Here is a 25,666-nt window from a genome sequence, read left to right as displayed (position 1 = left end):
CACCGAAATTTCCGACGGAATTAGAGAGCAGGTTCTCAATTTTTCAGACGGAAAAAAAAATCCTATTGGAAAATCCGTTCGTCTGTATGCAATTCCCACGCACTAAAAACCATGCATGCTCAGAATCAAGTCGACGCATGCTCGGAAGCATTGAACTTAAAGCGGAGCTCCACCCTAAAGTGGAACTCCCGCTGATCGGATCCCTCCCCCCCTCCGGTGTCACATTTGACACCTTTCAGGGGGGAGGGGGGTGCAGATACCGGTCTAAAGACAGGTATTTGCACCCACTTCCGGCCACAGTCTACGGGCAGACTGCGGGCATGACGTCACCTCCCGTCCCCCCGTTGTGCTCTGGGAACACTTGGCTCCCAGAGCACAGCGAGAGCCAATCAGCAGGCGCAGCGCAACTCGCGCATGCGCCGTAGGGAACCGCGCAGTGAAGCCGGAGCGCTTCACTTCCTGGTTCCCTCACCGAGGATGTCGTGGGGGGGGGGGGGGCAGCAGAGTGATGAGCGACCGCTCGTCCTCTTCTGCAGACGGCGCTGGACTCCAGGACAGGTAAGTGTTCCGATATTAAAAGTCAGCAGCTGCAGTATTTGTAGCTGCTGACTTTTAATATTTTTTTTTTCGCCGGACATCCTCTTTAATTTTTCTCGGCTCGTCATAGTGTTGTACGTCACCACGTTCCTGACGGTCGGAATTTGGTGTGACCGTTTGTATGCAAGCCAAGCTTGAGCGGAATTCCGTCGGAAAAACCATCCGATTTTTTTTTCCAACGGAAAACCCGTTCGTGTGTACGCGGCATTAGAAGTAGAGGCAGCCTCAGCCTAGACTCCATCCAGGCCATACGCTGACGCAAAACATGCCGGGGGGGCGTGGCCTGGACAGAGTCCGGGCTGAGACTGCTTCTTAGGCCGCGTACACACGGTCGATCCATCTGATGAGAATGGTCCGACGGACCGTTTTCATCGGGTTCACCGCTGAAGCAGACTGATGGTCTGATGTGCGTACACACCATCGTTCCAAAAACCGATCGGGTCAGAACCCGGTGACGTAAAACACAACGACGTGCTGAAAAAAACGAAGTTCAATGCTTCCAAGCATGCGTCGACTTGATTCTGAGCATGCGCGGGTTTTGAACCAATGCTTTTGTGTACTAACCATCGGTTTGGACCTATCGGTCAGCAGTCCATCGGTTCGATTTTAAAGCAAGTTCTCTAATTTTTGTCCGAAGGACAAAAGACCGATGGGGCCGTACACACGGACGGTTTGGACCGATGAAACTGAACTTCGGTCCGTTTTCATCGGTTTGGACCGATGGTGTGTACGCGGCCTTAGAGGTTTTGTGTGATGTGCGGCTCTCTGAATTTTCTTTCTTTTCATCACTTAGTCCAGGCTGTGCCTATAACTTATCTTGGGATGGGCTGGCCCTTTACACAAATGGCCGCATTGACATGGAAAGCACAATCTTTAGCCAGTTAAAGTGGAGTTCCACCCATAAATATAACATTACATCAGTAGTTTTAAAAAAATGTCATTAGTCGTTTAAGAATTTTTTTTTTTTTTTTTTTAGATGCCTTCAAAGTGTTGTTGCTAGGCAGAATAGTTAATCTTACCTCTTCCTGAACCTAGGTGCTTAATGCTTCCTAACCTACACCGCACAGACTCCTGGGAATGTAGTGGGTGTAACTTTCCAGGAGTCTGTGCACTCCCCAGTCTCGAAGAATCATGTGACTTGGACAGTACAGGTGCTGAAACCTGATCTGAAACATATTACACGGCTTGTGCAGCACTGAGCATGTGCGAGATCTGCAAGGCTGAAATCCAGGAAGTCATACAGTCTGGCTTCATGATGCCCACACTTAAGATGGCCCCAGTCAATTTCTATTTTATAAAGTGTCTAAATGCTGTAACAACCTAACAAAACGGACCTTAGTTTACAGACTAACTTTACTAGAATACATTAAGCTTGTGTATTACAGGGGTATTTATATTTAAAAAAGTGAAATTGTGGCCGGAACTCCGCTTTAAGTAACAATTTATCTCATTTTTAGGCACAGACTACCTGATTGCCGGACCAGAAGACAGTCGGACCAACAAACTGATTGTCAACATGAACAGCCTAGTCAAGCCTTGGAAGGCGGTTTGGGCGAAACAAGCCGTTGATTTCATCCGGTCAGGCTGCAAATAGTTATTGACTCTTCTGGGGAGAAGATGGAAGTATCTTCTCTTCCCTTGGCACTTGACTTTAGCAGGACGTCTTGTACAAGCCCAACTCCGGCAGTAGCATAGACTTCACTACAAGAAGGAACTAACTGCGCAGCCTCCACTGGCAAGCTTTGCGTGTCTTGGATAGACAAGCTTCTCGATAGACACCTGTCTCGCATGGCTTGAAATTTCAGTACGTGGTCTGTGGAGCACCAGATGACGCACCTAACTGACTTTTTTTTTTTTAAGTTCCTGTAACCAATAATATCAGGTGCTTTCTGGAAAAGTGCTGGAGGATGTTTATATGTTATCCTGGCTGTTTTGTACCTGGATTTTTCCAAAAAGTTTAACATTTCACATGAAGGAGTTTACAGGTTTGCCAATTAAGGACATCTAAGGACGTTCTTATAGTAGGTCCACCAATCAAAAGGAGATCCAAGGACGTTCTTATAGTAGGTCCACCAATCAAAAGGAGATCCTAGGACGTTCTTATAGTAGGTCCACCAATCAAAAGGAGATCCAAGGACGTCCTTTTAGTAGGTCCACTAAACATAAAGAGGTCCAAGGTCATTCTTATATTAAGTCCACCAATCAAGAAGAGATCCAAGGATGTTCTTATAATAGCTGCGCCAATTAAGAAGAAATCCAAGGGGCATTCTTATAACAGATCCACCAATTGGGAGGAGATCTAAGGATCTTCTACAAGTAGGTCCAGCAATTAAGAGAAGATCTGAAAACATTCTTATAGTAAGTCCACCAATCAAGATGAGATCCAAGAATGTTCTTATAATAGGTCCGCCAATTTAGAGGAAATCCAAAGGACGTTCTTATAACAGGTCCAAGAGGAGATCCAAGGTTTTTCAAATAGTAGGTCTGTTAAATCAATAGAAGATCTGAGAATATTCCTATTGTAGGTCCACCAATCAAAAGGAGGTCCAAGGACGTTCTTATATTAAGAGTCCACCAATCAAGACAAGATCCAAGGATGTTCTTATAATAGGTCCAACAATTAGGAGAAGATCCAAGGATGTTCTACTAGTAGGTCCATCAATCAAGAGAAGATCCAAGAATGTTCCTATAGTAAGTCCACCAATCAAATAGAGATCCAGGGACGTTCTTATAAATAGGTCCACCAATCAAGCCGGGATCCAAGGATGTTCTTATAATAGGTTTGGCAATTAAGAGAAGATCCAAGATGTTCTTTTAGCAGGCTCACCAATCAAAAGGAAATCCAGGGGACGTTATTATAACAGGTCCACCAATCAAGAGAAGATCCAAGGACATTCTAATAACAGGCTGACCAATCAAGAGACGATTCAAGGGATGTTCGTAATATAGGTACAAGAGAAACCAAAATCACGTTGAAATGGAAAGGATGGAATCACTTAAAATGGCAACACATTGAGTTTATATTTTATCTTGCCTTTGGCTTCTCGCAATTGAATGCAGCGCCAAAGTAATGTCCAGCTTTTCCTGAACTGCTTTGTAAATAAAGGTTATGTGTAACCTAGTCTCTATCTGCTGGGATAATGAGTAATATGACATAAAGTGCACTTCTCACAGACAGTGATGACAACCATGGGATGGCACACAAGGCATTATTGCAGATGTAGGTGATGCCACCAAGGCATTGATTGACTGCTGCAACAACTTGCAGCTGGGATCAGAAGGGAGGGGAGTGTATTGGTAGTCCATAGTTTCATTTTTATGAAAAGGCGAACTAACCCTTTAATGCAGAGCTAGCATCAGATATACATTATATTGCCAAAAGTATTGGGACGCCTGCCTTTACACACACTTTAATGGCGTCCCAGTCTTAGTCCGTAGGGTTCAATATTGAGTTGGCCCCGCCCTTTGCAGCTACAACTCTTCTGTGAAGGCCGTCCACAAGGTTTAGGCGTGTGTCTATGGGAATGTTTGACTATTCTTCCAGAAGCACATTTGTGAGGTCAGGCACTGATGTTGGGTGAAAAGGCCTGGCTCAGAGTCTCCACTCAAATTCATCCCAAGGGTGTTCTCTCGGGTTGAGGTCAGGTCTGTGCAGGCCAGTCAAGTTCCTCCACCCCAAACTCACTCACCCTCACTATATTGTCAAAAGTTTTGTGCCACCCCTCCAAATCATTTGGTGGAGGGGGGATTATGGTGTGTGTGTGTGTGTGGGGGGGGGGGGGGGGGGGTTATGGTGTGGGGATGTTTTTCAGGGGTTGGGCTTGGCCTCTTAGTTCCAGTGAAGGGAACTCTTAAGGCATCAGCATACCAAGACATTTTGGACAATTTCATTCTCCCAACGTTGTGGGAAGAGTTTGGGGACGGCCCCTTCCTGTTCCAACATGACTGCCCACCAGTGCACAAAGCAAGGTCCATAAAGACATGGATGAGCGACTTTGGGGTGGAGGAACTTGACTGGCCTCAACTGGGTAGCTCTTTAGCTTCCAGTGCTAAATGGAATGGTAGAAGAATGAAGTAAAGGTAAGTCTATGATACTGGAGGGGATTTAAAGCAAAGGTTTGCTTCAAGAGCACCAACTGTCCACAAGCTTTGTAGAGAATTATTGTGCCTGCTGAATGACTCCCGAGTCTACCGATTCCTTATAGACACCATTAGACCCTTCTGAACTTACAAGCTGCCTCCACAGCATGTACAAATAACACACATATTTAACCGGTTAACACCCGCCGCATGTACATATACGTCCACAGAATGGCTCGTACAGGCAGATGGGCGTACATGTACGCCCCCTCCTTGCCGCGGGTCGGGGGTCCGATGGGGCCCCCCCCCCCCCCCGGTACATGCGCTAACCCGCGGGGAGCGATCCGGGACGACGGCGCGGCTATTCTTTTATAGCCGCTCCGTCGCGATCGCTCCCCGGAGCTGAAGAACGGGGAGAGCCGTATGTAAACACAGCTTCCCCGTGCTTCACTATGGCGGCGTATCGATCGAGTGATCCCTTTTATAGGGAGACTTGATCGATGACGTCAGTCCTACAGCCACACCCCCCCTACAGTTGTAAACACACACTAGGTGAACCCCAACTCCTACAGCGCCCCCTGTGTTTAACTCCCAAACTGCAACTGTCATTTCCACAATAAACAATGCAATTTAAATGCATTTTTTGCTGTGAAAATGACAATGGTCCCAAAAATGTGTCAAAATTGTCCAAAGTGTCCGCCATAATGTCGCAGTCACGAAAAAAATCGCTGATCGCCGCCATTACTAGTAAAAAAAATAATAATAAAACTATCCCCTATTTTGTAAACGCTATACATTTTGCGCAAACCAATCGATAAACGCTTATTGCGATTTTTTTTTACCAAAAATAGGTAGAAGAATACGTATCGGCCTAAACTGACGAAAAACATTTTTTTTATATATTTTTGGGGGATATTTATTATAGCAAAAAGTAAAAAATATTGAATTTTTTTCAAAATTGTCGCTCTATTTTTGTTTATAGCGCAGAAAATAAAAACCGCAGAGGTGATCAAACACCACCAAAAGAAAGCTCTATTTGTGGGGAAAAAAGGACGCCAATTTTGTTTGGGAGCCACGTCGCACGACCGCGCAATTGTCTGTTAAAGCGACGCAGTGCCGAATCGCAAAACCTGGCCTGGGCATTTAGCTGCAAAATGGTCCGGGGCTTAAGTGGTTAAAGTGATTGTAAACTCTTCCATATACCCAGTGGACTGTTATAGAGATGAAACATATCCCCTCCTACATAAGTTGTACCTGTCTATCTGCAGTCTTCTCTTCTTCCATTCAAAGTTCGGGATTTATAAAGCTTGTCAGAGCTCAGAAAACAGGGGGCAGAGAGCTGAAGTTACACTCTGCAGAGCTCAGTGAGGGGAGCTCCGAGAGCTGATTGGAGAGGGGGGGGGGGGGGGCGACATACCCCTTCACACAGGCCACCTACAAAGAAATTAAGGGTCTATCATTTTTATCATAGGTGTATGTTAAATAATATAGACAGAATATCAACCACAAATACAGAAAAAACACATTGTTAAAAACTGAGTTGCAGTTCAGTGAGTAAAACCCTTGTTGGGAAGCACAGAGGTCAGACGTTTCTTGTAGTTGGTGATCAGGTCTCCACCCATCTCAGGAGGGATTTTGGTCTCCTCTCTTCTTTACAGATCTTCTCTAAATCCCTAACGTTTCTTGGCAACCCGAAGTTTCAGCTCCCTCCATAAATTTTCATTGCTTCTCCTCACTTCTTGACCTGGTTGGGGGTCTGAATCGGTCATATGTATTGCTAAGGAAAGGGCACTGGAACCCCTTTATTTATTTTTTTATACATTTATTTTATCTTATTGATAGCATCCAACAGCATGGTGGTGGTATAGAGGAAAGTCCGAGTAGTAGGCTGGCAGCCACTGCACACCGAAGGTTTTCCACGATCACTTTGGGTTGTGATAGGGGATCGAGGAATCTGGAACTGAAGCACCACAATATTCAAGTCCAAATACAAGTTTAATCCAGCGATAGATTGTTTATAAAGTCAACGCGTTTTAGGGGGCTGTAACTCTTCATCAGGACTTAAAGGGGTTGTAAAGGTAATTTTTCCCCCCCTAAATATCTTCCTTTACCTTAGTGCAGTCCTCCTTCACTTACCTCATCCTTCCATTTTGCTTTTAAATGTCCTTATTTCTTCTGAGAAATCCTCACTTCCTGTTCTTCTGTCTGTAACTCCACACAGTAATGCAAGTCTTTCTCCCTGGTGTGGAGTGTCGTGCTCGCCCCCTCCCTTGGACTACAGGAGAGTCAGGACGCTCACTAACACAGCTCCTTTCTCTATCTGCAACGTAGAGCGCGTCCTGACTCTCCTGTAGACCAAGGGAGGGGGGCGAGCACGACACTCCACACCAGGGAGAAAGCCTTGCATTACTGTGTGGAGTTACAGACAGAAGAACAGGAAGTGAGGATTTCTCAGAAGAAATAAGGACATATAAAAGAAAAATGGAAGGATGAGGTGAGTGAAGGAGGACTGCGCTAAGGTAAAGGAAGCTATTTAGGGGGGAAAAAAAATGGTACCTTTACAACCCCTTTAAGTGACGAAACCATGTATGAATCTGGTGCAGCTGTGCTTTGTAACCAATCAGCTTCCAGGTTTTATTGTCAAAGACTAAGACCCCCTTTCACACTGAGGAGTTTTTCAGGCGGTACAGCGCTAAAAAAAGCGCTGCTATACCGCCTGAAAAACTCCTGCCCAGCAATCTCAATGTGAAAGCCCGAGAGCTTTCACACTGAGGCAATGCGCTGGCAGGAGAGAAAAAAATCTCCTGCAAGCAGCATCTTTGGAGCGGTATGTCTGGGGACCCTCAGACCCCTTTCACACGGGGCAGTGGAAGTGCGGTGGTGGTATAGCGGCGCAATTTTTAGCAAAAGGTTAATACCGCCGGCAATGCGCCTCTGCAGAGGAGTGGTAAACACCCTGCTCCTCTCACCGCTCCAAAGATGCTGCTTGAAGGAGATTTTTTTCCTCCTGCCAGCGCATCGCCTCAGTGTGAAAGCCCTCGGGCTTTCACATTGAGAATGCTGGGGCAGGATTTTTTCAGGCGTTATTTATGCGCTATTTTTAGCGCTAAAACGCCTGAAATACGCCCCAGTGTGAAATGGACCTAAATTTAATCTACCGTATTTTCCGGCGTATAAGGCGTCTTTTTAACCCCTGAAATTCTTCTTAAAAGTCGGGGGTCGTCTTATACGCCGGTAACCTAACATGCAGACCGCGGCCGTCCATTTTTCAAAAGCCGCGCCTCCTCTTTCTGCTGTTCCGTGATAGGCAGAACACTCGGCTTCCCAGGAGACATTGTGTTCAGTGTTCCGCCTATCACGGAGGCCCTCTTGTCAGAGACCGAGGACGAGAGGGCCTCCGTGATAGGCGGAACACTGAACACAGTACACAGTGTCTCCTGGGAAGCCGAGTGTTCCGCCTATCACGGAACAGCAGAAGAAGGAGGCGCGGCTTTTGAAAAAAATGGACTGCCGCGGTCTGACAGATACTGCATGTCTTAGGATAAGGTAAGGGATCGTCAAGACATACAGTGAGGCATGAAATGGGGCACAGTGAGTCTGGCATGTAATGGCACAGTGAGGCATGTAGTGGCACAGTCTGGCTTGTAACGGTGGCACAGTCTGGCATGTAACGGTGGCACAGTCTGGCATGTAACGGTGGCACAGTCTGGCATGATTAGTAGGAAGGGGGTCATCTTATACAGCAAGTATATCCCAAAACCAACATTTTAGCTGGAAAATTAGGGGGTCGTCTTATACGGCGGCAAATACGGTAAATAAATGAACTCCTTACAAAAAAAAATGTAATGTATAATAAATAAAAGTGGATGAAAAAGCTGAAAAAACGTAACAAAAAAAAAAAAAAAGCTGAAAAACCGCTGTCCAAACACGCTAAATAATGCCTATACAAACATCCAAAAAAAAAAGAAAAGCCAGAATAAATACTCCAAAACACAACCCTCAGCTGTGAATGCAGCCTTTGGCAATAAGTCGCATCAAAGTACTGCAGGCACCTTTTAAAGTGGAGTTCCACCCATAATTATAACATTACATCAGTAGTTTTAAAAAAATGACAATTTTTTTTTTTTTTAGATGCCTTCAAAGTGTTGTTGCTAGGCAGAATAGTTAATCTTCCCCACTTCCTGCACCTAGGTGCTTAATGCTTCCTAACCTATACTGCACAGACTCCTGGGAATGTAGTGGGTGTAACTTTCCAGGAGTCTGTGCATTCCCCAGTCTCAAAGAATCATGTGACTTGGACAGCACAGGTGCTGAAACCTGATCTGACACTGCTTGTGCAGCACTGAGCATGTGCGAGATTTTCAAGGCTGAAATCCAGGAAGTCATACAGTCTGGCTTCATGATGCCCACACTTAAGATGGCCCCAGTCAATTTCTATTTTATAAAGTGTCTAAATGCTGTAACAACCTAACAAAACGGACCTTAGTTTACAGACTAACTTTACTAGAATACATTAAGCTTGTGTATTACAGGGGTATTTATATTTAAAAAGTGAAATTGTGGCCGGAACTCCGCTTTAAGTTGCACAGATGTGAACGGGTGCCATTGAAAACAATGGACCGCGGCTTGTCCTGCCACTTTGTGTCCAAAGTCGCATGACAAGTGTGAACGGAGCCTGAAGGATAAATTCACTACAGTCTGATTTTTGCACTATAAACACAACTGTAGGTTTTCAGTGTAAGAATCGCACATAAAAAAACACACAGATTTAGACGTTTTGCAACAAAAAGGTAAAAAGGTTTTAATTTTTTTTTTTTTTTCAAGTAGCACACCGGATCACACAGCGTACCGGGCAGAGTGTTGGCTGATTGATTCAGTGCAGTCTGGAGGAGAGAGGCAACGGTGGACACATCGGGTTTCAGGCACAGACAGTACAGGATAGTGAATGTTCTGATTTCGAACGTCTTCTGCTCAGCCTTGGCATGACAAAAGGAGGAAAGAATCATCGGGTCCTTCGAGGGCGGAGTCCACCAAAAGCCTGCAATTCACTTTTTGGTAGAGACGAATTACCCGGAGACTTTGAAAATCTCTGATGGGCCCTGCTGGGGTGGGGGAGGTATCTGTGCTCGTGTTCCTGGGTGTGGACACCTGCCACGGCCTTTGGGGGGAGCCCTATTCTCCCCCCTTTTTGGATTCTGAACTTACTTTATAAGAAGGAATATATATATATATATCAGTGATGGCGAACCTTGGCACCCCAGATGTTTTGGAACTACATTTCCCATGATGCTCCACTACACTGCAGAGTGCATGAGCATCATGGGAAGTGTAGTTCCAAAACATCTGGGGTGCTAAGGTTCTCCCTAACTGATATATATCAAGAGGAGTGAGACTGTGGAAGGAGGGGAAAGGGGTGTACACCCTACTGGCATGCTCCAAACATAATGTGAACTTCTGCTGGACTTCTAGGGTAGAAACATGGAGGATGCCATTGCCGGTGGGTTCTTATAGGTCAGTGATGGCAAACCTTGGCACCCCAGATGTTTTGGAACTACATTTCCCATGATGCTCATGCACTCCGCAGTGTAGTGGAGCATCATGGGAAATGTATTTCCAAAACATCCGGGATGCCAAGGTTCTCCATCACTGTTATAGACCAGTTAACTTTTTCGGTTTAAATCAAACAAAATACATTCCAGGTGCAACAAGAACAAAAAGGCGTGAAAAGTATTATACAGCGGAACCGCGGATTACGAGCATAATCCGTTCCAGGAGAATGCTCGTAATCCAAAGTACCGTATTTATCGGCGTATACCGCGCACTATTTTGCCCTGAAAATCAGGGCAAAATCGTGGGTGCGCGATATACGCCAATACCCGCTTTCCCGCCACGAGTTTGAATACTGCGCCGGCATATACCGAGCGCAGTACACTCGTGTATCTTCGGGCAGTCTCGGCGCCTCTCGTACTGACGTCCTGAGCGTACAGGACGTCAGCGTGAGTGTTGCCGAGCCTGCCCGACGATACACGAGTGTACTGGGCTCGGTATATGTCGGCGCAGTATTCAAACTCGGCGCGGGAAACGAGCGGGGAGGACGCCGCAGAAGGACGCCAGACCCGACGAAGAGGACACCCGAAGCCGCAGATGGACGCCGGACCCAACGAGGCCGACGCGCAAAACTGTAAGTACAAAACATCTTTTTTTCCACAGGAATTCGGGCAACTTTAGGGGTGCGCACTATACGCGTTCCGCGCTATACCCCGATAAATAGTGTACTCGCATATCAAAGCGAGTTTCCCCATTGAAGCCAATGGAAACGAAAATAATTAGTTCTGCATTCACACCAATGGCATGCAATACCGCATGCGGCCAGAGGCTGGGGGGGAATCGCCAGAGAGCCTCGGAAACAGCCAGAAAGGCCAGAGGATCTCGGGAACGTAGTATTTCCGAACGGTGCCATTCGGCTCCGCTTCGGCACCCCCTCGCCTCAGGCCAAACGCGGTACTGCACGCCGCTTTGGCCTGAATCCTGCTAGTTTCGCGAGACAACACTCGCAAACCGAGTCAGGATTGTTCCAAATACAGCGGTCGTATTACGAAACGCTCGTTAGCCGCGTTACTGTAGTTCCTTTTCTTTAGACGCCAGCCACAGCGTAGATAGAAAAGTCTGTCTCCTGCCAGCATGCTGCAGAGAAGGACCCTCGATCCCTGTGGGGAAGCAGCGGTCCCTCTGCACAAATCAGACATGCCTACTGCTGAGTCACACCAATAGGTCTACAATCAGTAAAGCACACGCTTCCTGCTGATTGGAGGACTCAGTAGACAGTGGGGGGTTATTTACTAAATCTGGTACAGCTCTAAATATAAAAACCAATCAGCTTCCAGGATTTTTGGTCAAAGATTAACTGAAGAAGCTGAAGTTAGAAGCCGATTGGCTAAAATTGCACAGCTGCAGTGAGATTTTGCACTCTCCAGTTTTAGTTATTCAAGCCCAGTGTGTTGGACAACTGCAGAGAAACCACTGCTTCCATATAGAGCAGGGGAAGGCAACCTCGGCCCTCCAGCTGTTTTGAAGCTACAAGTCCCATGTGACATTGCAAGACCCCCGACAATCACAGGCAGGACTCCTAGAGGCCCGAGGCATGATGGGATTTGTAGTTTCACCACAGCTGGAGGGCGGAGGTTGCCTAACCCTGGAGCATGAGTCCAACTCTGAAGCTGCTGGCAGAGGACAGGCTTTTCTACTCAGGCTGTGGCTACTTTAAAGCCCAACTCCAGGAAAAAGCATTTCTCCCTGTGCCCACACTGCATGGGTGAACTACTATTTTTTTTTTCTAGGGTTGGGCACACAGTTCATACTTCCCTGACCCACCGATCCTCCACAGCCCATTGGTAGACTGTTCCCGTCTATGGAGTGTGACGACGTCAGGAACAGTCCATTTTCAAGACTACTGGAGCGCAGGGGTGGTGCTGTACTGGTCTTGTGCTGGGAGGATTGGCGGGTCATCTCCACTGTTCTCTCCCTAGAACAAAAAAGAGCAGTTGACCCACCGAAAGCAAGGGACCTTCTCTGCAGCATGCTGGCTGGAGACAGGCATTTCTACTCAAGCTGTGTCTGCTTTAGAGCCCAACGCCGAGAAAAAAAAGTCCCCATGCCATGGGGCTGTGCCCGCACTGCATGGGTGAACTGCCAATTTTTTCTAGGGGTGACCACACAGTTGATACTTACCTGATCTGCCTAACCTCCAGAAAACTGCGCCCCCCCACGGTTCAGTGGACTGTTCCTGACGTCATAACGCTCTGTAGACAGGAACAGTCCATTTTCAAGACCGCTGGAGCGCAGGGTTGCCAGACTTTTGATTTTTTTTTTTAATCAGTGATTATGTTCCCCACAGAAAGCAAGTGAACTTCCCTGCAGCATGCTGGCAGGGCTCAGGCTCTTTTACCTAGGCTGTGGCTGTTTTCTAAAGTAAAGAAACTAAGACTTTGCACGCCCCTTTTTATTTTTGCACCTTTTGAAACGTTCTGCGCTTGTCCTGTTTTTTTTTTCCTACAGCAGCAGGTCCATCTACAGCAAGTGTGCGCAACCTGTGGCCCACCAGCTGTTGAGGAACAACACGTCCCATGAGGCATTGCAAGGCTGACGGTTGCATAACCTCCAAAGGCAGAGGCATGATGGGAGTTGTAGTTCTGAAACAGCTGGGGGGGGGGGGGGGGGGGGACGACGACACAGGTTGAGCACCCATCATCTACAGCGAGGATCTCCAAACTACGGCCCTCCAGCTGTTGCAATGCCTCATGGGACGTGTAGTTCCGCAACAGCTGGAGGGCCGTAGTTTGGAGATCCTCGCTGTAGATGATGGGTGCTCAACCTGTCTCCCCCCCCAAACTGTTTCAGAACTACAAGTCCCATTATGCCTTTGGAGGTCATGCAACTGTCAGCCTTGCAATGCCTCATGGGACGTGAAGTTCCGCAAGGCTGACAGTTGCATGACCTCCAAAGGCAGAGGCATGATGGGACTTGTAGTTCTGAAACAGCTTGGGGGGGGGGGGGGGGACAAGTTGAGCACCCATCATCTACAGCGAGGATCTCCAAACTACGGCCCTCCGGCTGTTGCGGAACTACACGTCCCATGAGGCATTGCAAGGCTGACAGTTGCATGACTCCCAAAGGCAGAGGCATGATGGGACTTGTAGTTCTGAAACAGCTTGGGGGGGGGGGGGGGCGACAGGTTGAGCACCCATGATCTACAGCAAGGATCTCCAAACTATGGTCCTCCAGCTGTTGCGGAACTATGAGGCATTGCAAAACTCTGAACTAGGCATGATGGGAATTGTAGTTCCTGAACAACTGAAGGGCCGTAATTGAGAGACCCCTGATCTACAGCATACAAACCTGCACACTGCCCAGAGACGAGCATGCATGATTAAGCGCCAGCTGTTGCGGAGCTACACGTCCCATGAGGCATTGCAAGGCTGACAGTTGCATGACTCCCAAAGGCAGAGGCATGATGGGACTTGTAGTTCTGAAACAGCTTGGGGGGGGGGTGGACAGGTTGAGCACCCATCATCTACAGCAAGTATCCCCAAACTATGGCCCTCCAGCTGTTGCGGAACAACACGTCCCATGAGACATTGCAAGGCTGACAGTTGCATGACCTCCAAAGGCAGAGGCATGATGGGACTTATAGTTCTGAAACAGCTTGTGGGGGGGGGGGGGGGAGAGATTGAGCACCCATGATCTACAGCAAGGATATCCAAACTATGGTCCTCCAGCTGTTGCGGAACTGTGAGGCATTGCAAAACTCTGAACTAGGCATGATGGGAATTGTAGTTCCTGAACAACTGAAGGGCCATAATTGAGAGACCCCCTGATCTACAGCATACAGACCTGCACACTGCCCAGAGACGAGCATGCGTGATTAAGCGCCAATTGTTCTTTCACAATCATCTTGATTCTAGGGAACAGGAGGGGACAGTACCAGCTCAGCCACAGCTTGTGGTTCTCGAACGACACAAGCCAATGAAGAAACTTTAGAACGTTTAACTCGTGTTTCACAACATTTTACGTCAAACGTACTTCCAGCCTTTAGGTGAATCAGAAACGAAAGGAAACAACATTGTGTACATTTGTCTGGAGGTGCGATTTCGGAGATCGCAGAGTTCCGATAGGAAATCATAGTGACCCGTAGATAAGGTAGTAGTAGAGCGGTAGCACAGCTTCCCTTCCCGTTTTGTGGTCCGCAGAACAGTGGGAGGCAAAAGGATCGGAAACGGGAGGACTCCGCCTCCTCTCCGCCATTAGCTGGACGCTTTGCCTTCCGCAGCCTCCGCTGTTGCTGCCTCCGGCTCTGTTGCCTGCTTGTCTTTGCTGTTCTCCTCCTCCTCCTCGCCCCCCTGCTGGTCTTTGCTGCTCTTCTCCTCCTCGCCCCCCTGCTGGTCTTTGCTGCTCTCCTGCTCTTCGCCCTGCTTGTCTTTGCTGCGCTCCTCCTCCTCGTCGTCCTCCTGCGGGTAGAGGTCGGGGAATTTCTGCATGCACTCCTGCATGGCCCGGAACTGGTCTAGGCAATCTGAGCCCTTCACCTCCTCCTGGCTGTAGTGGAAGCAGGAGAAGGCCGATTTGAACTGTTCCCCGCACGGCCCGCTGGCCATCCCTCCCAGGCAAGGGCAGCCCCAATTGATGTCTCCATTAGGCAAAATCAAACCTGTATGAAAAAAAAAAAAAAAAAAAAAAAAAAGAAAAAAAAAAAGGAAAGCATTAATAGGGTTTACAACTTCCAAGAGAACATGTCACCCACACACCTGAACTAACAGGACGCTGATGGCCAGCATCATTCAAGCCACTTCCTCTGAGCCCAGACTGTGATTGGACAGTAAAAGGAAAAGCAGCACCGTCAAGCGCTAACACTGCCACTCTTCTCTCTCCTCCTATCAGCATACCCCAAGCCATGCTGGACCTGCCTACAAGCTGTGACTGGACAGAAAAAGAAGCAGCAGCACAGCGATGAGCTCATCGCTATCACTCTGCTCTCTCCTATCAGAGAACCCCAAGCCAGAGCACCATACCTCCTGCTCCTTGAACTTTGACTGATACCTCTGCCCGTTGAATAGATCTAAGTGAGTAAATTAACGATTCTGTTGTTTTTCTCCCACCTTTCTCTGTGCGTTTTTATGAAAATGCTCAATGTGTACCAGCTACCAAAGTTTTGTAAAATGATGTACCGGGCGATGTTCGCCTAGGATGTGTGTTTCTTGTATTGTCTGTTTTGTTTGTACAAAAATTTCAAAATAAAAATTTACCTTTAAAAAAAAGAGAGCCCCAAGCCATCCTGGACCTGCCCACAAGCTGTAACTGGACAGTAAAAGAAGAAGCAGCACAGTGATGAGCGGTCACTCTGCGCTCTTGACCTATCAGCATATGAACTGATTAGCTGCTTTTACTGCTTCTTCCCCTAACTCCAGCCCTGCTGTACAGGGACTGCAAAAGGCCGATACCAGGTCACTGCTCGTATTTATGTATTATTGAATAAAGAGCTGTATTAAAGCAGCTGTAAACCCAGTGAAGTGACTGACCTCAGGTGATACAGAGGTGAAACAAATCCTCCTACACAAGTTATATTTGTTTATCTGCAGTCTTCTCTTCCGCCTCTCAAAAACTAGGATTTATAGTTCGAGCTTTCAGAAAACAGGAGGGCAAAGAGCTGAAATTACACTCTGCAGAGCTCAGTGAGGAGACCGCTGAGAGCCAATTGGAAGGGAGGAATAGAAGGGAAGGGACACCCCAAAACACAGGAACAGAGTTGAGGCAGTCAATCACAGGCTGTGTGTTGGAGCTCCATCACCGGTCACCATTTTTCTCTTGGTGTCAGGAAAACTAGTCAGAAGTGATTCAAGCTGATAGAAGAGGAAGGAGGCAGAAGACAGAAATTACACTTATTGCTGTGGATTGAGACAATTACACACTATAGAGGGATATGCTTTGTTCATATTTCAGGTCTGAAGTTTACAAATACTTTACATTTTTAGCCTGCAGTGGCACTGTTACCGAACCAGTACTATTTGATACCCACATCACCCAGGTACCCACCTATATCATGGACACTACATTAAATAGCATTGGCCTCACTGATGGCCGTGGCACAGTGCCAGTGCACATCTAGTATCCCCCCCGTTGACCTAAAGATCAGAACCTCCACGAGGTCACCGCACAGCCCCGCCCACATTATCCATCCCCTGCTGGGGTGGGCGGATGACGCTGTACATACCGTGCCCTGCGATGCCCCAGAGTAATTCCCAGCGACCTGCTGTTAAGGTTGCCGGTGACATAATGCCCGGCTCCCTGCACAAAGCTCCCTGGAATGCCGGGCCATGTTTTCTATTTTTTCTTTTCGAGGTCAGTGGCAGCATTAGACAATGTCTTCCACCCCGCTGCCCCCCCCCCCCCACCCCCTGGTACAAGTGACAGGCGGGATGAATCCGACTATTCACATCTCTCAGCCAGCTGCTGCCCGCTTGTGACACCAGGCTTTTCAGACGCAGTCAGAAGTGGCAGACGAATCAATGAGAGATGGCATTAACTCTGCGGAAGCCGGCCCTGGCATCGGAGGCGGCGGGCTCCTACCAACGCACAACAATTAACAGTAAAATGATAACATTGTGTCCCTCGGGATCTGTGTGTACACCCTCCGAGCTCCGCACATCCTGCTACTGTCACTTCATACCTTGTCAGTGGGACCAGAACTATTAAAGATGAACTCCAATCAGATAGAAGAGACTCTGGAATCATTCGTACATCACTTAGGACTTTCTGAATGCTGGAAACTCGACAGCTAGTAACCGAGGTGTAAAAACGACAGTTTTGCTGCTTTCTTTTATACCGTGTTAATGAGCGTTTGCGTTTAGAATAGTTTTTTAAATATAATCTCAGGAGACCCTCCCAAATGTCCACAATGCATGAAAAACAAGTACGATATACTATTTCAGCCATTCTGAAGAGAAGAGAGCAGTGCACTTTCACTATGGATCCCCTCTCCTCCCCCCCCCCTTCCCCCCTCTCTCTCTCCCCCCCCTCCCTCCCTTTCCCCTCTCTCCCCCCTCCCTTTCCCTCTCTCCTTCCCTTACCTACACACCCCCACTCTATCTCCTCTCTTTCCTTCTCTCCCTATCCCCTCCCCTACACACACCCCCCACTCTCTCTCCTCTCTTTCTTTCCCTCTCCTTACTTCTCTTTCCCTCCTTCCTTCTCTCCCTATCCCCTCCCTCTCCTTCCTTCCCTTTCTCCTCTATTTCTCTCCCCCCTCCTCTCATTCTCTCCCCTTCCTTCCATCTCTCTACCTCCCTCCCTCTCTCTCCCTCCCACCATCTCTCTCTCCCTTCCTCCCACCCACCCACCCACTCACTCTCTCTCCCCCTCCCTACCACCCACCATCTCTCTCTCCCCCTCCCTACCACCCACCATCTCTCTCTCCCCCTCCCTACCACTCCCCCACCCACCATCTCTCTCTCCCCCTCCATCTCTCTCTCCAACCTCCCACCCACCCACCATCTCTCTTCCCCCCTCCCTCTTCCCCCCCATCCCTTCATCCTTCCCCCCCCCTCATCCTCCCCCCCCCCCCATCATCCCTTCCCTCCTCCCCCCCCCCTTCATCCCAACCATCTCTCTCCCCTTCCCTCCCTCCAACCATCTCTCTCTCTCCCCTTCCCTCCCTCCAACCATCTCTCTCTCTCCCCTTCCCTCCCTCCAACCATCTCTCTCTCTCCCCTTCCCTCCCTCCAACCATCTCTCTCTCTCCCCTTCCCTCCCTCCAACCATCTCTCTCTCCCCTTCCCTCCCTCCAACCATCTCTCTCTCTCCCCTTCCCTCCCTCCCTCCCTCCAACCATCTCTCTCTCTCTCCCCTTCCCTCCCTCCCTCCAACCATCTCTCTCTCTCCCCTTCCCTCCCTCCCTCCAACCATCTCTCTCTCTCCCCTTCCCTCCCTCCAACCATCTCTCTCTCTCTCCCCTTCCCTCCCTCCAACCATCTCTCTCTCTCCCCTTCCCTCCCTCCAACCATCTCTCTCTCTCCCCTTCCCTCCCTCCAACCATCTCTCTCTCTCCCCTTCCCTCCCTCCAACCATCTCTCTCTCTCTCCCCTTCCCTCCCTCCAACCATCTCTCTCTCTCTCTCTCTCCCCTTCCCTCCCTCCAACCATCTCTCTCTCTCTCTCTCCCCTTCCCTCCCTCCAACCATCTCTCTCTCTCTCTCTCCCCTTCCCTCCCTCCAACCATCTCTCTCTCTCTCTCTCCCCTTCCCTCCCTCCAACCATCTCTCTCTCTCTCTCCCCTTCCCTCCCTCCAACCATCTCTCTCTCTCTCCCCTTCCCTCCCTCCAACCATCTCTCTCTCTCTCCCCTTCCCTCCCTCCAACCATCTCTCTCTCTCCCCCTCCCTCCAACCATCTCTCTCTCTCCCCTTCCCTCCAACCATCTCTCTCTCTCCCCTTCCCTCCAACCATCTCTCTCTCTCCCCTTCCCTCCCTCCAACCATCTCTCTCTCTCCCCTTCCCTCCCTCCAACCATCTCTCTCTCTCTCTCCCCTTCCCTCCCTCCAACCATCTCTCTCTCTCTCTCCCCTTCCCTCCCTCCAACCATCTCTCTCTCTCTCTCCCCTTCCCTCCCTCCAACCATCTCTCTCTCTCTCTCCCCTTCCCTCCCTCCAACCATCTCTCTCTCTCTCTCCCCTTCCCTCCCTCCAACCATCTCTCTCTCTCTCTCCCCTTCCCTCCCTCCAACCATCTCTCTCTCTCTCTCCCCTTCCCTCCCTCCAACCATCTCTCTCTCTCTCTCCCCTTCCCTCCCTCCAACCATCTCTCTTTCTCTCTCCCCTTCCCTCCCTCCAACCATCTCTCTCTCTCTCTCCCCTTCCCTCCCTCCAACCATCTCTCTCTCTCTCTCCCCTTCCCTCCCTCCAACCATCTCTCTCTCTCTCCCCTTCCCTCCCTCCAACCATCTCTCTCTCTCTCCCCTTCCCTCCCTCCAACCATCTCTCTCTCTCTCCCCTTCCCTCCCTCCAACCATCTCTCTCTCTCTCCCCTTCCCTCCCTCCAACCATCTCTCTCTCTCTCCCCTTCCCTCCCTCCAACCATCTCTCTCTCTCTCCCCTTCCCTCCCTCCAACCATCTCTCTCTCTCTCCCCTTCCCTCCCTCCAACCATCTCTCTCTCTCTCCCCTTCCCTTCCTCCAACCATCTCTCTCTCTCTCCCCTTCCCTTCCTCCAACCATCTCTCTCTCCCCTTCCCTTCCTCCAACCATCTCTCCCCCCTTCCCTCCCACCCACCATCTCTCACCCCCCTCCCCTCTTTCCCACCATCTCCCCCCCCTCTTTCCCACCATCTCCCCCCCCCTCTTTCCCACCATCTCCCCCCCCCCTCTTTCCCACCATCTCCCCCCCCCCTCTTTCCCACCATCTCCCCCCCCCTCTTTCCCACCATCTCCCCCCCCCCTCTTTCCCACCATCTCCCCCCCCCTCTTTCCCACCATCTCCCCCCCCCCCCTCTTTCCCACCATCCCCCCCCCCTCTTTCCCACCATCCCCCCCCCCTCTTTCCCACCATCCCCCCCCCCCTCTTTCCCACCATCTCCCCCCCCCCTCTTTCCCACCATCTCCCCCCCCCCCCTCTTTCCCACCATCTCCCCCCCCCCCCTCTTTCCCACCATCTCCCCCCCCCCCTCTTTCCCACCATCTCCCCCCCCCCCCTCTTTCCCACCATCTCCCCCCCCCCCCTCTTTCCCACCATCTCCCCCCCCCCCTCTTTCCCACCATCTCCCCCCCCCTCTTTCCCACCATCTCCCCCCCCCCCTCTTTCCCACCATCTCCCCCCCCTCTTTCCCACCATCTCCCCCCCCCTCTTCCCCACCATCTCCCCCCCCCTCTTTCCCCCCATCTCCCCCCCCCTCTTTCCCACCATCTCCCCCCCCCTCTTTCCCACCATCTCTTACTCCCTCCATCTCTCTCCCCCCCATCTCTCCCTCCCTCCCTCCATCTCTCCCCCACTATACAGAACTGTGCAGGGGGATTTTTTGGAAAAATCTTTCAGAATCTGAACGTACACTTTCCATAAAATACATCTAATATATAGATATGCGTTGTGCAGGACTACTGTTTGGATTTGGACTGAGTCAAGAACCGTAGAATCCAAGGCCATAACATCCTGTGCCCGTAGCTCCTCCCCCTTTAATGAACACGTACAGATAATCCGCGGGTACGTGCTTCCCATACCAGGACATGCATAGAGACATCGCTGACTCGGCATGCTGGGATAATCAGTTTTTTGGATGAGCGTCCATTTGAAATTTAACCCCCTGAACTGGACTGAATTCTTACAGGAGAACCGCTCCCTGAAGTTGAGGCAGAAGGGACCAATGAATTAATTTATAATCTGGTAGCAACGCCAAAGTCTGAGATCTGCATTCCGTGGACCGCAACACCCCTGGACTGAAAAAGCGTGTTAACGCTGCCCCCTGGAGGCAAAGGCAGGGAACGGAAATGAAAATGGTAAAGTCTGCAACACAATGGGGGAGATTTACTAAAACTGTCAGCTTCTAACAGCTTGTTCAATAAAGCTTTGACAATAAAACCTGGAAGCTGATTGGTTTCTATGCAGAGCTACACCAGATTTTGCGCTCTCCAGTTTTAGTAAATCAACCTCAGTGATTGATCCGAACAGCTGAATGAAGAATTGTTATGTATTTATAGAGAACCAGCATATGTAGTGCTCAACAAAGTACAAACAATACCACCCTGCACATATATTTTAATGGACCATAAAAAAATGGATGCCAAGCAACATGGTAGACAAGCTGGAAGACAACGGTTGTAAAAATAATTTACTTAACCATAAACATAGCAGTGGAAGGGTTAAAGCTGAAGTGTAAAGTACAGCATATAATACCTTCCCTTGTCCCCCTCGCCCCCAAAGTATCTTGCAATTAGTGTTCGGAGGATACCCAACATTTTATGTTCACAAAAACTCTTAAACCACTTTAAAGCAGAACTGCAGGCAAACCATATATGGGAGCTGCTGACCCCTGTAAAGGTCTTCTTAAATGAAAAGAATACATCCCCGGCATCCCTCCAGATGTCCACACTCCTCCCTGCTGGTCGCTGCAGATTTTAGCTGTGCAATCTGCTGAAGGTAAGCCTAGGGTTCAGTTTTAAGAGAAACCCCGCCCCAAAAAACTGAACTATTTATAATCAGTCCTGGCCTCTGAGGGAGATTTCAGTGTAACATTCCTACCACAGTCAGTCATACACAGCAATAGTTTTGCTTGATTGGTGGAAACTAGAACACTCCGTGGCAATTTAGGCAAACTCCTCCTATTTTTCACTCTTGAAAGACCCGATGGCTACTCTCTCCAGCAGACAATGTCTCCTTTCTTCTTGCTCTCCTGTGCCCTGACTGCACGGGCTGATGTCAGGTATGTGGGTGCCCTCTGTGTCCATTATTGTTGGGGTGTGCTGTGGGAGGAAGGGTGCCCCGTTGCTGGGTGTCAGGCCCCGTGGCGGGCGTCAGCGGGAAGAAGAGTGCCCCTACGGCGGGCGTCAGCGGGAAGAAGAGTGCCCCTACGGCGGGCGTCAGCGGGAAGAAGAGTGCCCCTACGGCGGGCGTCAGCAGGAAGAAGAGTGCCCCTACGGCGGGTGTCAGCGGGAAGAAGAGTGCCCCATTGTGGGCGTCAATGGGCCCCATTTTTGGTATTAATGCCCCAAGGGCTAGATAAAGGCAAGCAAAGGGCCATATCCAGCCCCTGAGCTGCTGCAGATCTAAACCATGGCCTGGATAAATGAGAACCTTCAGAGAGAGCCCACACACCCCCATACTGCACTCAGACTCACTCACCATGATCTTCATAGGGATCGTTGGGGTCATCTGCTATCAGCTCTGCGCTGCTTGGGGTGTCATGATCTTCTTTGGTTACAAAAATAATTTTGTCCTTTCCTAAAAGAGATCAGAAAAAAAATCTAATTACATTTTAGAAGGCATTTCCATGGGCATATCTGAGTACGGAGCGATGTGTGCCAAGATGGGTATTCAGTGACAACTGTGAACAGACTCAGAAGCATTTTATAAACTATGGGGTCCATTTATGAAGAAAAAAAAAAAAAATTGCAGACAAAATAAAAAAGAGTGCAATAACACTAAATATATAAAGCAAATACAATAAATCTGTGTATCATGTGAGATACAAGTGCTGACAATCCACAGTGCAGACTTTAAAAACTTCAGTGTTCCAACACCACATATGCACACCACCTGCTACCAGATCATTAGAACCCCTAATCATATGGCCACTAGATGGCGCCAAAGAGCATAGGAAATACAGGGGTGTTTTGGTTACATTTATATGTTAAAGGGGTGGTTCACCCTAAAAACTACTTTTTTTTTATTAGACTGGCCCCCCACATTACAATACGATTAAGGCTATTGTTTTTTTTTTCATGCTGTACATACCTTCGTACAGCTATTCACCAGCGGCATCCGGGTTGCGAGTCCCGCGGGAGTGGGCGTTCCTAACATGTCTGTGATTGACATTTTGACCAAAAACGAGCTCCCCCCCGTCGCGCAAGCCGCGTCACAGTTGGCGAAAGGAGCCGAACGGCGAGTCGGCGCTATACTGCGCATCGCCGTTCGGCTCCTTTCGCCAATCGTGACGCGGCTTACGCGACGGGGGGGGGGAGCTCGTTTTTGGTCAAAATGTCAATCACAGACATGTTAGGAACGCCCACTCCCGCGGGACTCGCAACCCCCGCAAAAGGTATGTACAGCATCAAAAAAAAAAATAGCCTTAATTGTATTGTAATGTGGGGGGCCAGTGTAATAAGAAAAAGTAGTTTTTAGGGTGAACCTCCCCTTTAAATCTCACCAAGATCCTCTAGAACTGTTAGGCCTCGTACACACGACCGAACATGTCTGCTGAAACTGGTCCGCTGACCAGTTTCAGCAGACAAGTTTGGTCGTGTGTACAGCCGACCGGACCGGATTCCTGGCCTTATTTGCGCGTTTGCATACACCAAATTAAAGGACGTCATATGGGCGGGAAGTGGTTAACTACTTGCCGATCAGCCGCCGCATTTATACGGTGGCAGGTCGGCTCCCCTGCGCGAGAGTCCGTACCTCTACATCACCTCGCGAAGCGGCCACTAGGGGAGCGTGCGCGCTGCCCGCTCGTCCCCGGCGGGTGCGATCACTGCCGGGCACCCACGATCGCTTGTTACAGAGCGAGGATCGGGAGCTGTGTGTGTAAACACCCAGCTCCCGGTCCTGTCAGGGAGAGAAATGCCTGACCGTCTGTTCATACAATGTATGAACAGCGATCAGTCATTTCCCCTAGTGAGGCCACCCCCCTTCAGTTAGAACACACCCAGGGAACACACTTAACTCCTTCCCCGCCCCCCTAGTGTTAACCCCTTCACTGCCAGTGGAATTTTTATAGTAATGAATGCATTTTTATAGCACTGATCGCTATAAAAATGCCAATGGTCCCAAAAATGTGCCAAAAGTGTCCGAAGTGTCCGCCATAATGTCGCAGTACCGAAAAAAAAAAAAACGCTGATCGCCGCCATTACTAGTAAAAAAAAAATATTAATAAAAATGCCATAAAACTACCCCCTATTTTGTAAATGCTATAACTTTTGCACAAACCAATCAATAAACGCTTATAGCGATTTTTTTTACGGAAACTATGTAGAATACGTATCGGCCTAAACTGAGGAAAAAATAAATGTTTTTTTTATATATTTTTGGGGGATATTTATTACAGCAAAAATTAAAAAATATATAATTTTTTTCAAAATTGTCGCTCTATTTTTGTTTATAGCGCAAATAATAAAAACCGCAGAGGTGATCAAATATCACCAAAAGAAAGCTCTATTTGTGGGGAAAAAAGGACGCAAATTTTGTTTGGGAGCCACGTTGCACGACCGCGCAATTGTCAGTTAAACCGACGCAGTGCCGAATCGCAAAAAGTGCTCTGGTCTTTGACCAGCAATATGGTCCGGGGGTTAAGTGGATAAACTGAAGGATTTATGAATAAATGGTTGTGGAACGAATCATCTGAGTTTCCATTATTTCTTATGGGAAAATTTGCTTTGACATACAACTGCTTTGGATTACAAGCATGTTTCTGGAACGAATTATGCTCGCAAACCAAGGTTTTACTGTATCTGCATCATCCTGGTATCACCAAAGTAAAGGCGGGAAGTGGTTAAAAATACTTTTGGTGGCTTTTAAGGCTTTCGTGTGGCTCCACCCCCCCCCCCCACAGAATGGCAGCGGAAGAAGCTAATGCAGTGCGATCCGCGTTCCATTAGAGGACAGGTGTCAGACATTAGGGGTCTTATGGACATGCAAAAAGTGTCAGATTTGTCCGCCGCAAAATCGCAGTCCCGATATGTCACTGATCACCACCATTACTAGTGTAAAAAAATTAAAAAAAGTCAGACGTGTAGACGTGATAACTTTTGCGCAAACCAATCAATATACGCTTATTGGAATTTTTTTTTTTTTTTTTTTAACAAAAGTATGTAGCAGAATATATATTGGCCTAAATTGATGAAGAAATTTGACTTTTATTTCATTTTTAATTTTTTTTATTAGATATGTTTTATGGCAGAAAGTAAAAAAAATTATATATTTTTTTTTTTTTTCAAAATTGTTGGTTTTTTGTTTATAGCGCAAAAAAAAAAAATAAAGTGATCAAATACCACCAAAAGAAAGCTCTATTTGTGAGGGGAAAAAAGGAGGAAATACATTTTATTTGGGTACAGCGTCGCACGACCGCGCAGTTGTGACTTAAGGTAACGCAGTGCCGTATCTCAAAAAAATGGCCTAGGTCACGTTATCTTTTCTAATTAACCAAAATACTGGGTAACGTATTGCATTTGTGCGCCCTAAAAAAAAAAAAAATCAACTTTAGCGTATTTTTTGGGTGACATTTTGCGTTTCATAAACCGTTGCGCCAATATCACGTGACATAAAAGATTGGAACGACCGCCGTTTTATTCTCCAGGAGATCTGCTTTCAGAAAATATATCATGTTTTGGGGACTGTTACTAATCTTCAGACCTAAAAATGATTTATTTAAACATAAACAATAAAAACTGAGAAATGTCTCCAGGACTGAAGGGGTCAATAAATGTCATTCTAAGTGACCTGTGACCCCTCAGTTTTGGGGGATAAACAGGCTACAAAATTCATGTCATGTGTCTCAGCTCCCCCACCTCCCCTGTGGCCCCTTCACCCCCGCTCAGGGGCCCCTCAGAAGCGGCCCTCCGCATGGTGCCCTCTGCTCACCCTCCTGCCTGCAGTAGGACATGTCTGCAGCTCTCTCACACACACACCGGCTCCGCGCACGCTGATGTCGTCATCAGCGGTGACAGGGAAAGAGGACCCCCGGGATAGGGCTGCCCGCCTCACTGCCTGTGCAGGGAAGAGGACCCCCTGCTGGGGCTGCCGT

General features: G+C 48.5%; 2 protein-coding genes across 2 annotated transcripts in view; one reads left to right on the top strand and one right to left on the bottom strand.

Moving 5' to 3' along the window:
• Positions 1 to 3,719, top strand: part of LOC120945044 (netrin-4-like) — a 56,840-nt gene extending 53,121 nt beyond the window's left edge. Inside the window, exon 10 of the mRNA XM_040358885.1 lies at positions 2,055 to 3,719. Coding sequence (XP_040214819.1) covers positions 2,055 to 2,191 — 137 coding nt within the window. The 3' untranslated portion in view covers positions 2,192 to 3,719. The remainder of the gene's footprint in view (positions 1 to 2,054) is intronic.
• A 10,495-nt stretch (positions 3,720 to 14,214) lies between these two features.
• Positions 14,215 to 25,664, bottom strand: CHCHD4 (coiled-coil-helix-coiled-coil-helix domain containing 4). The gene is made up of 3 exons (XM_040358884.1): positions 25,504 to 25,664; positions 22,051 to 22,149; positions 14,215 to 14,881 (listed from the first exon to the last, which is right to left on the bottom strand). The coding sequence occupies exons 1-3, from the start codon at positions 25,523 to 25,525 to the stop codon at positions 14,478 to 14,480; spliced, it is 525 nt and encodes a 174-aa protein (XP_040214818.1). The 5' UTR covers positions 25,526 to 25,664; the 3' UTR covers positions 14,215 to 14,477.
• Between the last annotated feature and the right edge of the window lie 2 nt (positions 25,665 to 25,666).

Source organism: Rana temporaria, chromosome 7, assembly GCF_905171775.1.
Source record: "Rana temporaria chromosome 7, aRanTem1.1, whole genome shotgun sequence".
Taxonomy (NCBI): domain Eukaryota; kingdom Metazoa; phylum Chordata; class Amphibia; order Anura; family Ranidae; genus Rana; species Rana temporaria.
This window is presented reverse-complemented; position numbering and strand designations above follow the sequence as displayed.

Coding starts and splice junctions, on each gene's coding strand:
- CHCHD4 (XM_040358884.1), bottom strand. CDS start 25,525: ATGTCCTACTGCAGGCAGGAGG. Junction 22,150..25,503: donor GTCCTACTGCAGGCAGGAGG/GTGAGCAGAGGG, acceptor GATCTCTTTTAG/GAAAGGACAAAATTATTTTT. Junction 14,882..22,050: donor CGATCCCTATGAAGATCATG/GTGAGTGAGTCT, acceptor TTTTTCATACAG/GTTTGATTTTGCCTAATGGA.